Source organism: Psilocybe cubensis, chromosome 7, assembly GCF_017499595.1.
Source record: "Psilocybe cubensis strain MGC-MH-2018 chromosome 7, whole genome shotgun sequence".
NCBI classification, from domain to species: domain Eukaryota; kingdom Fungi; phylum Basidiomycota; class Agaricomycetes; order Agaricales; family Agrocybaceae; genus Psilocybe; species Psilocybe cubensis.
In genome coordinates this window covers 2,031,640-2,044,184 of record NC_063005.1, presented here as the reverse complement: position 1 = coordinate 2,044,184, position 12,545 = coordinate 2,031,640, and the positions used below count along the sequence as shown (strand labels likewise).

General features: G+C 45.1%; 3 protein-coding genes across 3 annotated transcripts; 2 read left to right on the top strand and 1 right to left on the bottom strand.

Moving 5' to 3' along the window:
• Nucleotides 1-343: 343 nt before the first annotated feature.
• Nucleotides 344-3,703, top strand: JR316_0008194 (uncharacterized protein; the record flags this gene model as incomplete). The annotated part of the gene is made up of 7 exons (XM_047893909.1): nucleotides 344-912; nucleotides 959-1,349; nucleotides 1,395-1,701; nucleotides 1,751-2,003; nucleotides 2,030-2,282; nucleotides 2,335-2,631; nucleotides 2,684-3,703. The coding sequence occupies 7 exons, from the start codon at nucleotides 344-346 to the stop codon at nucleotides 3,701-3,703; spliced, it is 3,090 nt and encodes a 1,029-aa protein (XP_047747224.1).
• A 227-nt stretch (nucleotides 3,704-3,930) lies between these two features.
• Nucleotides 3,931-5,210, bottom strand: JR316_0008193 (uncharacterized protein; the record flags this gene model as incomplete). The annotated part of the gene is made up of 4 exons (XM_047893908.1): nucleotides 3,931-4,503; nucleotides 4,552-4,716; nucleotides 4,774-4,982; nucleotides 5,036-5,210. 4 exons carry the CDS (start codon nucleotides 5,208-5,210, stop codon nucleotides 3,931-3,933), a joined length of 1,122 nt encoding a protein of 373 aa, XP_047747223.1.
• A 1,520-nt stretch (nucleotides 5,211-6,730) lies between these two features.
• Nucleotides 6,731-7,756, top strand: JR316_0008192 (uncharacterized protein; the record flags this gene model as incomplete). The annotated part of the gene is made up of 2 exons (XM_047893907.1): nucleotides 6,731-7,219; nucleotides 7,361-7,756. 2 exons carry the CDS (start codon nucleotides 6,731-6,733, stop codon nucleotides 7,754-7,756), a joined length of 885 nt encoding a protein of 294 aa, XP_047747222.1.
• Between the last annotated feature and the right edge of the window lie 4,789 nt (nucleotides 7,757-12,545).

Below are 12,545 nucleotides of genomic sequence, written 5' to 3'. Positions count from 1 at the left end.
TCCGTGTCAAAAAAATCTTCCACGGCGGATGGCTTATCCTCCATGTAAAAAATATCAGGAACAAACATGTCATAACTACCACGCCCAGAAAGCTGAAAACAGAGTCAGCCCGGGTAAGAGAGTACGTGGAATTGGGGCACACGCTTGTGCTAGGCACGGATGCTTCTGTCCATCCAGTGTTGTCGATTTTGACAAAGGCGAAAAGCAGATGCACATGGATTGGTCTTTGACTCAGGCCAGGGAAACTACCAACACACAGGGAATCACAAAACATTTGGAAATCTACAATATAAACTGTCAATATTGCGTTAACTTGGCAAGGCATCTCTCAGAGTCCACAAAAATGCATTGGCCACCTTCTGTTAAAATGATTTTTGCAATTGGTTTATTTTACGTCCACGGGCACAAGACGGAATGTCTTTACAACTACGCATCCACCTATGTCCCGGGTGTGGGAATCATTGACGGAGAAATCCTGGAGCCGTTGTGGTCCGTGTTAAATGACACATCCCGGAGTACACGTTCCGCTACCACTGCCCATCGAGCAGAGGTTTTGGACGACCACATGGGGGATTCCAACTGGAAGAAGACCATTAATATGGCTGCAACAATTGCTGCAAAGTTCAAACGGGCACGGGAACAGTCCGGAATCACAGACCGATTTTATAGGGGTATCATGGATCAACAAGATTCCGGGCTCATCAACACTTGGGAAGATGAAATTTCAAAAGCAGAAGCGGACCGAGAACAAGGTGTGGCCGACGCTGTTGGCAAGGTAATGGCAAGCAAAGTGAAAACGGCTGCTGGACGCCAAGAAATTGAATTGCATCTTTCAAATATGGAACTTACATCTAATGGTGCTACTGGAAAGGCAGCATGGATATCATCCGGCTTAAAACTGGAGCAAGCGCAGTACGATTATTTCAATTGCATCCTACAGAATTTAACATGCTTTTAGATTGGAGCTCAGGAACCATGTCAGAAAGCTCGGAAAGCATCCTTCCACCGCGCAGAAACTTGACTTGGTCAATAAACGTCGCTCCATGCGGACCCGCGTTGAAGCCTTCTGTCGATCCGCTATGACCTTCATGGGCGAAGATGTCTTGGAGGATATTCAAGGGGACATCGCTCCCATACTTGACTATGAAGTCAGTGACAACGACGATCCTGATCTTGGAAATGTCAACATTACCTGCGCGGATCCGGAACGACAGCCGCTTCCGTTTCCCTCCGCCGTCAAACAAGATTTCTTTGACGGCCTTGACGCGGGAACAAACCTCATTTTAAAAGGGCTTCGCAAACTTGAACTTCAAATAAGACATGGCCACGCAGAGGACTGTCTGGAAGCGGTCCGGTCAGCCTTGATCTAGCTTTCTTGGCAGTATAAATATCAGGTTCGGACCGCCGACTCCGTCTATATGGGGACTCGTGCTTGGGATGGCGTCAAGCTTTTGAATGCTTCCTGGAAATTGCACCGGCGACTCTACAACACAAACCGTCAGAAGATGATCTATTTATCTGCTGGCGTGCGAGATGAGGATAATATTTGGAAACAATATCCCATTCTGCAAGTCCATGATTGCAAGCATAGTAATGCCGTGTCGGATCCGAACATTCGCGGAGGAAGCTCGGACCGTCTAAGTTGGATTTGGAGATCCCGTCAGGGCCTGGACAATGATAATCAATTATACGTTAATGAGTGTGAGTACTGCTATTTGTATTTCTAATTTTTTTCTCAAGGGCTTCTTAGTCTTCAGGCTAAACTGGCTCCGCGCGCGAGCTCAGAGAAATAGATGGCAAGAGGAGCTGGCCTTGACAAAAAAGGAAATGGAATGGACTGTCAGATTTTATGTGTATATGGCAAAGACATGGCGTGCACGGCATGATTTTGTTCCTGACAGGTTAGTTGGTCACAGGGCAAATGCTCAAAAGCAGATTGCCATGTGGAATGATCTGGGGCGGGCCGCAGATAAGGTCTTCCGTCAAATTAACCCGGAGTATCCGTCCGTGTGGAGATTTATAATTACAGATTAACCAGTTCTTTGAACATTCTTGTTGTATCCCATCTTGTTGAATTCATGCACTTACCGCGGCTTTTTAAACCTCCTGTCGAGGACGAACATCATCTCCTTACCTATGATGAGCGACGTGCTCTGGCCAAAGTTCATGTCCATATTTGTGGTGCACGGATCCGTGCCGGATACCGTTTGTTCATTGCAAACGGAGACTCTGTTTCCTCCGTGCGTTGCCAAAAATGGATGTATTTGCTCGACCTGGAGGTGGTAAGACAGTAATTTTGAACGATTATATCTTGTATTGAGAACTGGTCGTCAGGCTATACTGCTGAGAGTACTCGGATACTGCTATGTCAATGGATTCCAAGTCGATATTCCATTTTTTATATCAGAAATTCTCAATCAGAGCGTACATGCCGTTTTGAACCGAACTCCCCACCATCGAGCTGTTTTATTTGAATCTCTAAATCAAAGCTGGTCAGCATGGGAAGATGATGAAATTTTAAATCAGACCAAGAGCTGGGGATATTGGTGGAGGGACGGATTTGCTGAAGGCGATGAGTGGCAAGTTGCCTTTGTTACCGTTGAATCGCAAGCAAGAGAATTTTGGAACAAGGTATGTTTTTTTATTGCTGTGGATTATATCTGATTTGCGTCCTTCCCACCAGGTGGTTCTGCCTGAATACCAACAAGAGGTACTCCGGCTAAATAATCAGAGGAAAGAAGCTAAGGAGGGCGCAAGTTCATCTACCTCTGGGCCTCCAAGAAATCAGGAAAACAATCCCAAGGGCAAGGGAAAGGCGGCTGAACGGACATCCGTCCCCACCTCGGGGAAGCACGGATCCGCGTTGACGGGAAAGCACGGCTCCGCGTTTTCACCGCCCACGGGGAAACCCAATCCGCCGACCCGTGTTGCAAACACGCGGGATGAAACATCCCCAATTGCAATTTCTGACCACAGACCGCCCTACTGTCCCCGCTGCGGTCAGCCTATCCTAACGGGCGTAATGAGGGAGTTGGCTCACCTGCGCCGGAATGTGGCGGACAAAATGAAGAATGCCCATAAAGCAGTGACTACTTCTTCGGCCGCCTTGGGCAGATATTCTGTATTGGAGAAGATGTGGATTGACTCTAAGGAGCACCCGTTCTCTAACGGCAAGGGGCTTTCAGCCAAATACAAATTTCAGCATCCCGTTCACCCTTCTCCTGACAGTTGGGGCGCTATAACGGCTCAAGCCCGGTCCTTCGAGGTCTCAAAGCTCAAAGTCGCTTCATTTTACATCAACAACATTTTTTATTCTTTTATTGCCGTCAAGGAACTACCTTTTCATCCACTCTGGTATCATTCGCCACCCTCCAACACTGCAAATATTCATCTCCCAACAGATACTCTGCCTACTCCCAGTTCCGTCAGCCCTCCGTCAAATGCACACACCAGCAATGCCTTCCTTTTTAACGCAAGGTCAAGACCTGTTTTCCCGGGAGAAGAGGATGATATTGATAGTACGTCCGATACCACTGAATCCTCTACACCAGCTACGTTTTTAGAGCATCTTGCACAGGACTTTGAAGAGGAGGCGGATGAGGAGTCTTCCGCCGGTGATACGACGGAGGAGTCAGATGCTTCCGGTAACTCGGAAGAGCTTAGCGAGGACGTGTCGGAAACACCCTGGGATGAGGAATCTTAGTTGCCCACCTCTCGCACAGGACATCAAAGAGGAGGCGGATGATGCCTTTTCCGCCGGTAATACAATGGCGGAGTCCGATGATTCCGGTAACCTTGGAAGAGCTCAGCGCGGGCGCGTCGGAAACACCCTGGGACAGAGAATTCTGGTTGTTCTGTAGCTTTTGTACCGTTTTGTTTTGGAAATATAAAAAAATCTTCCCCAAACCCAACTTCCAAGTCAAAAACTGATCATATTTCAAAATCAAAAGTATTGGTGGCCGGTAAATTTGCAAAAAGATCGTACGTAGTAGACCATCCCGCCTCTTGGACTCCCAGCTCTTTAAATACAGTCCTACGCATGTAATAGACTATGACTGCCCTATCTCCCTTGCACACCGCGCCGTGTTGAAGCAACCTGCCGGTAATTGCAACAAGGGTCATGGGATCATACTTGTACCGAAGTCCAAGGCCAGGAAGCTCAAGCCGTCCGTGTTCACCCTTCCCAAGTGGCATCAAAAAATCGTACCATGAGTAGCATGACCCATTATCCCGATGGTACGATGTATCTCGGTTGCTGATGGCGGTCATGACTCCAAAGGGCGAACTCCATATTGTGAGAATTTGCTTCAATATTTCGGCCTTATGGACGAGCTCCGGTTCCGCAGCAAGCCGTTGAAGAAATTTTATTCCCGCCCGGTACTGCTCGGGGTGTATAATGCTCAAGATGGCTCCCAGCAAAGCCGAAGATGTCATCATGTCTCGTATAAACTCCTGTCCAATAGGATTACACAAGTCCAAGGAGACCTCAAGCGGGTTGGACGTCTGAGGAAAATATGAGGCAGTATAATACTTAGCAAACAAGTTTCTCACCTCATGGCCTTGCTGAAACCATGCCGGGGAAAAGTTAAGATTTCCAGGTTGAAGCCAACCTGGCTCATGTCGAAAGTAACTGTCATTGACCCTCCAGCTTGTGGCCAAAGGTGCCGCCTTGTGAATCATTGTTTCAATATCCCGTAATGAATTCCACACACTCTCCTGTTACTCTTTAGAACGCATAATATAGGAATTAATCGGTCCGTTTCTAAAACTCACCACCCTTGTCTCTGACAAAATACCTGGCAGGTACCACACCAATATGTTGCCTGCACTATCGATTACAGTTCCAGGCAGGGTTTGGTACTGTAACGTGGAATGCACCGGAGGAAACTGGTCTTTCAGGCAAGCCTCAACGGCAGAATTCTGACCCGTGCAACGTGCGCTGAGATGGGTCAAATATTCTTCTGCATCCCACGTCGTATATTCTGCCATTCACACATTATTTAATCTCAATTTTCAAAGCTTATTGATTGCATACCTTGATTTTCAAATGCCTGCAAAATCACCTCCACAGCTAGATTGCACTCAAACATGGTCTCAGCACTGAAGTTTTCCCGGATTTGATTAGGCAGTTCTGCATGCCAAAGACGACTAGCTATCTTTGCCTTCATGTAGTTTGAGAGGGATTGGGTTAGCTCAAAGGCATAATCCATACTATCAGGGTATGTGGAAAGGAATTTGCTGCCAGTATAATCTATACACCTTATTACATATATTAACGGTCATCCAATGTACGATTCAAGGCGGATATTTGTCGGAATACAGAAGCAGATGGATGAATGGGTCCGTCTGACAGCACAACACGGGTCAAGCGGATCTGTCTGCTTGCAATACACGGGATGCAAATGGACCCGTCCGGCTCATTTCCGGCCCATGTTTCTTCCGTGTAGGTAGACGCGCGGATCCCGCAGGCCACCCGGCGGCTCCATTTAGCGCTAAATGGCACGTCATGTACGCTATGATTTGCCAGGCTAAATCACACGTACATCACGCTAATCTCCTAATTAGGTAGCGGAAGTAAATCCACCGTGTCTCACGTAATATCCTTATTATTAAATCTTAGGTAATGTACGTTATAAATAAACTGTCTTATGTGGGGGTTTGTGTTTGTTGGATTACATATAGTTTATAACCAATCACAAACTTCGATCTTCAACGCAGTATCATGCATATTGTGTTCTCAACCCCAACAACACCGCAGTCCACCACAATATATCCACAACATGTATGCCACTGCATGTCATGCTCTCTTTTTCTACCCTAACACCAAGAAAATAAATGTGCCAAGGCTAGAAAATAATGTCCTCTTGCAGAAATTTTTGTGACATTAACTCCACAGGCGGAAAATAGTCTGCCAAACTTGGCCAACAGCTTTATACGCCAATTTGGAAATTTCAATTTAGAACTCTAATAACAAACATCAAAAATGCCACAACAAAGGTATGCCATGCTTTATTACATTTTATATTTGTATAGATTTTGCATAATTGTTATATTAGTCAATACAAATGATATTTAAAAGATATGTAATCTTTTTATAAATACATAATGTCTACATAATCTATGGATAAATGTGTATCATCTTTTTTAATCTCTGACAACATAATTCTTGCATAATTAGCTGCTAATTATGCAATAAAATGTCAATACATTTTTTAAATAAACATTACATATTCCATCACAAATTATCTAACCATGCGTCTGGTGACTGTAGCCATGTGTCATCTTTTTGGACACCACACATTTGAATACAAGCAGTGGCAAATTAGTTATATCCTGGATAGTGCCACCGTGCAGAGCTTGAAGACAATAGGTTTATAGAATTTTAGTAGTCTCTTTATAGAATAAATAATTTTCTATATTGAAAATGCTATATCCTAATAGAGTTCTATAAAAGAGGGCTTCATAGAATGAAAAAACAGACTTGAATTGTATCGCTCTAGCAAGATAAAAAAAGCTTTGTAAATGCTATGCTATAAGCAATGGCCTACATTACCGCTCCTTAATCCGCAACCACCACCTCCAGCAAGTTTTCCATGCACATAGAGCGTAAAGGAACAACCTGAAGGGAGTAAAAGCTTTTGAGTAGAGTAATATACACACAAAACATGTACCTTAAGTACCCAAATCCCACACTCACACACAAAAACACCCACACCCATTAAAACTGTCAATGAATGTCAACACTAGCACAGCACGTGCCAGGAAGACACCCATAGGAAATCCACCCACCCTGGGTCAAAATGACTCATTTATGGCAGACCGAACAACAAGAAGCAAGGGAATGGTAATCAACAAAGAACTGCAGCAAGTGCAGAACACGAAAGGAGGCCGCTCCTACCTAGAGGAACACCAACTCTTGGTGCTAGCAGGGCAGGGCTTGACGCACCACCAGGCCGCCACCTGCCTATTCCAGATAGTGCAGATGTTGGCTAAGATGCCACCAACAGTGATCCAGGCAATGAGGGGGCTTGCCTTCATGCTTGAAGAGATAGAACTACCAATGGCGATGCAAACATACCACGACGGCTTCGGCGAGGAGTTGGCGACTTTTATGAACAAGATCAAATCCCTGGTTCAACACGCCCAGGACAAGGTCGATCAGAAACTGGATGAGATAAATAAAGCCACTGCCAATCTAATCAAATCGGCAGCGCAGGCAGTACCACAATAAACACTGAACGGCGGATTGTACAGTCAAGCCTTATTGAAAGGCCTATTTATAGTAAACCACATACTTGTACAATCGAATGTCGCAACAAATCCAAGAATGCTGGCCCAATACGGGATCCGTGCATGACAGACAATGCTCAAAGGCATAAACAAAGAATCAAAAATTGGCTCCATGGGCGACAGAAAAGCGAAAAACGCAATAAACAAAATTCTGCAGACTCTTGAGCCAGAAGGCGCAGTCAGGATCTGTTCTGCCATCAAGCAGCAGAATGGCAGCCTGTTAATCGAATTTGACTCGGATTTTGGGGCAGCCTGGATGCAAACCGACAACAATCAAAGGAACTTGTGCAAACACATTGGCAAGGATGTTACGACCAAGAAGAGAACATACAAGCTAATTGCAATGAGAGTTCCTCTGTCAGCAGAACCGGAGGATGCGGAATTTCTGCGGGAGGTTGAAGAAGCAAACAGGGTAGATGAAGGCACCATCATCTCAATGAGATGGGCAAAGAAAATCTCACATTGAGCGGTAGGTCAGAAGAGTGCCTACATAATACTCACAATAAACAACACTAGTGAGGCCAATAGGCTGATTGCAATAGGCATGTACATCGCAAATAAAAGGGTGAGAGTGCAGAAATATAGGGCTGACCCAATTAGATGCCTCAAATGTCAAGGATACAATCACTTTGCCAAGGAATGCATCTCCAAGCATAACATTTGCGGCCATTGCGGAGAGAAAGACAGACACTGCATACCCAATTGCAAAAAGACGAAGATGCACTACGTATCCTGCAATGCCAACGACCACCCCAGCTACGACAGAACCTGCCTAGTCTTTATTAAGAAGATCACCAAGAAGGATGAACGTACCCCAGAGAACAAGCTCCCTTTCATCCCCACGGACAAATCCTAGACCTGGAGTATGGACGCTAGTGCAGCACCTAAAACCCTGCAAAACAAAGAATTCGCATGCGGACAATCCCCTAGGTGGACAGTCGAACCACCAACAAACACATGACAACCCACACTGAAAACGCCTGAGCAGAGCCCAGAACCTGAGCCCTCTTGAAAGCCAACCACAAACAAACAGTTGCCAACCAACAAGACACAAGGGGAAGATGATGACGCACAATAGATGAGTATAGCCCACAATTCTGAGCAGTATATCTACCAATCAAAGATCCTACAGATAAATCTCAACAAGTTGGAGGTTGCTCACCTTGAACTCATAAATGCAAATCTTGGAAAAGAATACAACATCGTACTCATACAAAAACCACACATTACACACTTTGGTAACATTAGGACAAGTGCACACTTCCGCCCGATATACTCTATGAACAGAGCGAACAACTCCACAACCAGGTCAGACATCTGGGTGAAGAAAAGGCTTGATACGAGCCAGTGGAGTAAAATCGTAATTCTGGATTCAAACGATCTCACGGCGATCAAGCTTACATGCACGAAAGGAACCATTTTCATCTTCAACGTATACTACTCTGGATGCTCAGGTCGAACACTTCAAGTACTCCAACAATATATCAAGGACTACCAACACAAATTAAACGAACAAAACACACACCAAATCTGGGCCTGCAATTTCAACCTACACCACCCAATGTGGGACCGAGATGAAGATGAGAGGCTATTCACGCAGCAGGCATTGACAGATGCAGACCAACTAATTGAATTCATGGAGGACAACAACATGGCAATGACACTGCCAAAAGGCCTGCCAACGTTGGAACACATGATAACAAAAATGTTATCGTGCCCTGACAACGTTTTTCCCTTAGAACAACTCATGGAATACATTACAAAATGCAACGTCAACTACAACAACTGGCCAGCCAACACTAACCACTACCCCATTGTCACCAAAATCGATGTCAGCTGCAGAAGAGCCAATAAAGTGATGGAAAGAAACTTCCGCACAGCAAACTGGTCACGTTTCTGGGACGTGCTCAAAAAACGACTAAACAAAGAGGGCAAAACGCTACCACTCAACTCGGCCCAGGACATCAACAGGGACGTGGGGGTACTAACCTTTGCTCTGCAGGCCACCATTAAAGAGGTGGTAAAAATCCGCAAACCATTACCAGAATCAAAATCCTAGTGGACCAGCAAAGTGGAAGAGGCAAAGAGACTCAAAAACAGACTAGGCAGTCTGCACCACAGATTCCGTACGGAACCACACCACCCCTGTCACATGGAGTTCAAAGCGGCCAAACACGTGTTCGCAAGATTAGTCCTCGACACAAAATGGAACCACTGAAGCAAATGGCTATTAGAAGCGGTAGGCACCAACATATGGATGGCAAATCAATACTTCAAGAACCCAGTAGGTGACGGCGGATAGCCTAGGATTTCCTCACTAATGGTGGTAAATGAATACGATGAGAGCGAAGAAGTGTCGTCTAACAATAAAAAAGCTAAGATATTCGCACACACTTTCTTTCCTAAAAAACCAGATCACTTCTCTGTACCACAGGTATATGACTACCCGGATCTAATACCCGACCGAGGACACGTAACCCAACAACAAATCCAACGTCAAATCACCCGACTCTCCCTATACAAAGCCTGCGGTATTAACGAGATACCAAATGTCGTGCTCCAGAAGACCGCCCCCTTGATAACCAACCGCCTGCACTCAATATACAATATCATCCTTAAAATGGGCCACTATCCCAAAACGTGGAAACATTCCATCACAGTGGTACTCAAAAAACCGGGAAAACCAAACTACAAGACAGCAAAGGCGTATCAACCCATCGCACTGCTCAACACACTGCCCAAAATACTCACGGAGATTGTAGCAGAGAAGATCAGCCACCTCGTGGAAGAGCACAAACTCCTACCCAACACCCACTTCGGAGAGAGACCAGAAAGAATAACAACAGACGCCATACATTACATGGTCGACAAGGTAAAAACCGCGTGGAGAAAGGGAAAAGTAGTATCAATGCTGCTCCTGGATGTAGAGGGAGCCTTCCCAAATGCAGTAACTGACCAGCTCTTGCACAATCTCAAGAAATATTGCATCTCTGAAGTATACATCACGTTCATATGGGAGCTCCTCAAAAACAGGAAAACAAAGTTGAAGTTCGACGACTTTGTATCGGCACTGATGGAGATAGACAATGGGATCGGTCAAGGAGACCCCTTGTCAATGATTCTGTACATCATATACAATGCTGACCTCCTAGAAATTGTAGACCCTGACAATGGAGAGGACACCATAGGATATGTCAATGACATTATGATACTGGCAACAGGAGACAATTTCAATGAAACTACGGACAAGCTGAGTATCCTAATTCACAAAGAAGGCGGAGCACTCACGTGGAGCAATAGCCACAACTCCAGATTTGCACCCGCCAAACAGGCGGTAATGCACCTTGACCCACAAAATCCCGATTCTCTTGAACACCCTCAGCTGGAGATCAACGGCGAACTGGTACCACAAGTGCGGGACTTCAAATGTCTAGGCTTTCAACTAGACTGTCAACTCAAATGGAAGACTCACCTGCAGAAGGCCATTGAAAGAGCAACGGCCTGCGTAGCAAACTTCACACGACTGGCGAAACCCACCACGGGAATACACCTGTACTTACTGCGACAACTTTACATCGCAACTGTGCTATCAAGGTTAACATATGGCATTGACGTATGGTACACCCCCCAACAAAGCCAATTGGATACAAAAACAATATTGGATTGGTAACGGCACTCAGAAGAATGTCCACAATACAGCGGAAGGCCACCCTGTCAATCACTGGAGCGATGAGATTGACACCCACCGAACTATTAGATGCCCATGCGGGCGTCCTCCCACTCAAATTGGCACTACTCAAGGCCTGTCGCAGGGCTATGGTATGTATATCAACACTACCCGACACGCATCCTCTCTACAAGGCAATATTGAGAGCCAAGACCTGCCCTGAAAAACAACATAAAACCCCAATAAACAATCTGATACGTGTATTTGACCTCAAACCAAGCACAATAGAAACAATCTCACCTATGCCAAACACTTCAAACTACCACCCACCCTTCAAGATCATCATAGCCAAAACGCAAGAGGAATCAATAAAATACAAAAGAGAAAGCACCGCCGACATCAGAGTGTATACCAACGGGTCCAGCCACGATAATAGAACTGGAGGCGCGGTGAAGATCGAAGTTTGTGATTGGTTATAAACTATATGTAATCCAACAAACACAAACCCCAGGGAAAGAGTGGTCCAGATTGAATAGGACAAAACCTTCTCCTAAGTTTCTTAAGGGAGGACGCTGCCTAGGATTTAAGTAGATTAGGATGGTGTGGATTGTGAAAGGTAACAAAAGCAAAATGGTAAGAAGAGGATAACCAGGTCGTCTGGGTACGATGGTAAATAAGCCTTCCAAAAATGTGATGGAACCGTAAAATTGGATGGCGGGTGTATATGGAAAGCGTGAAGAAGGTGCGTAGAATGCGGATAAAAAATCAATAAATGTGAATCTTAGAGGGGTTGTCTGAAGTGAGTGGGGAATGTTTTGAGGGGAAATAAGAAGATGACTAGAAGTTGGAACGTCATTGAAGGGCTGAATCTTGGGAATGGTGAAGATGAAAGTGTCCTTAAATTGACAATCTTTCTGAAGCTTGGAATGAAGCTATACGTTGTGGGAGTATTGACTGAATTGAGGATGAAAGACTAAGTCTGTCTCGAATGAAATAGCTCCAGATGAGTTGACGGAGGGAAAGGATGTCTTGAATACACTCCTAACGGCAATGGTTGGAAGGTGTAGAAAGAGTAGGAGCAGTGACGGATTGGATGGGGGAGAGGAAGTAGGGAGTACTGGATGTCTGGATAGACATGGGATGTTTAATGCTGAGAAGAAGAGGCGTTGGATGAGAAGGAGGACTGGTCTTGGAAGAAATCCTCTATCAATGGAAAGCGAGATGACTTCGAATGAATGGAAGTAAACTTGGTCTCGACGGAGGGTGGAACTGATGACTGAATTGGACTTGGGTTTGGGCTTGGCTTAAACTTGAACTTGGAATTGAAATGAATTGATATGGATTGACTTGAAATTGACTTGACTTGGATGAAAATTGACTTGCTTTGAAGAAAGTGGGGACTGGGTGTAACTTTCCTATCATTTTGTGTAATTCTACTACAGCTTTTATACTAAAAGCTACGTGAACAAAATACCAATCTGAGCTACTGAAAACCAAGTCATATACTGTACAAAGTGTCAAGAATGAGGCTACGCAAGTGTAACAATAAGCAAGAACAATAAGACATGTCAATATCGACACGATGACA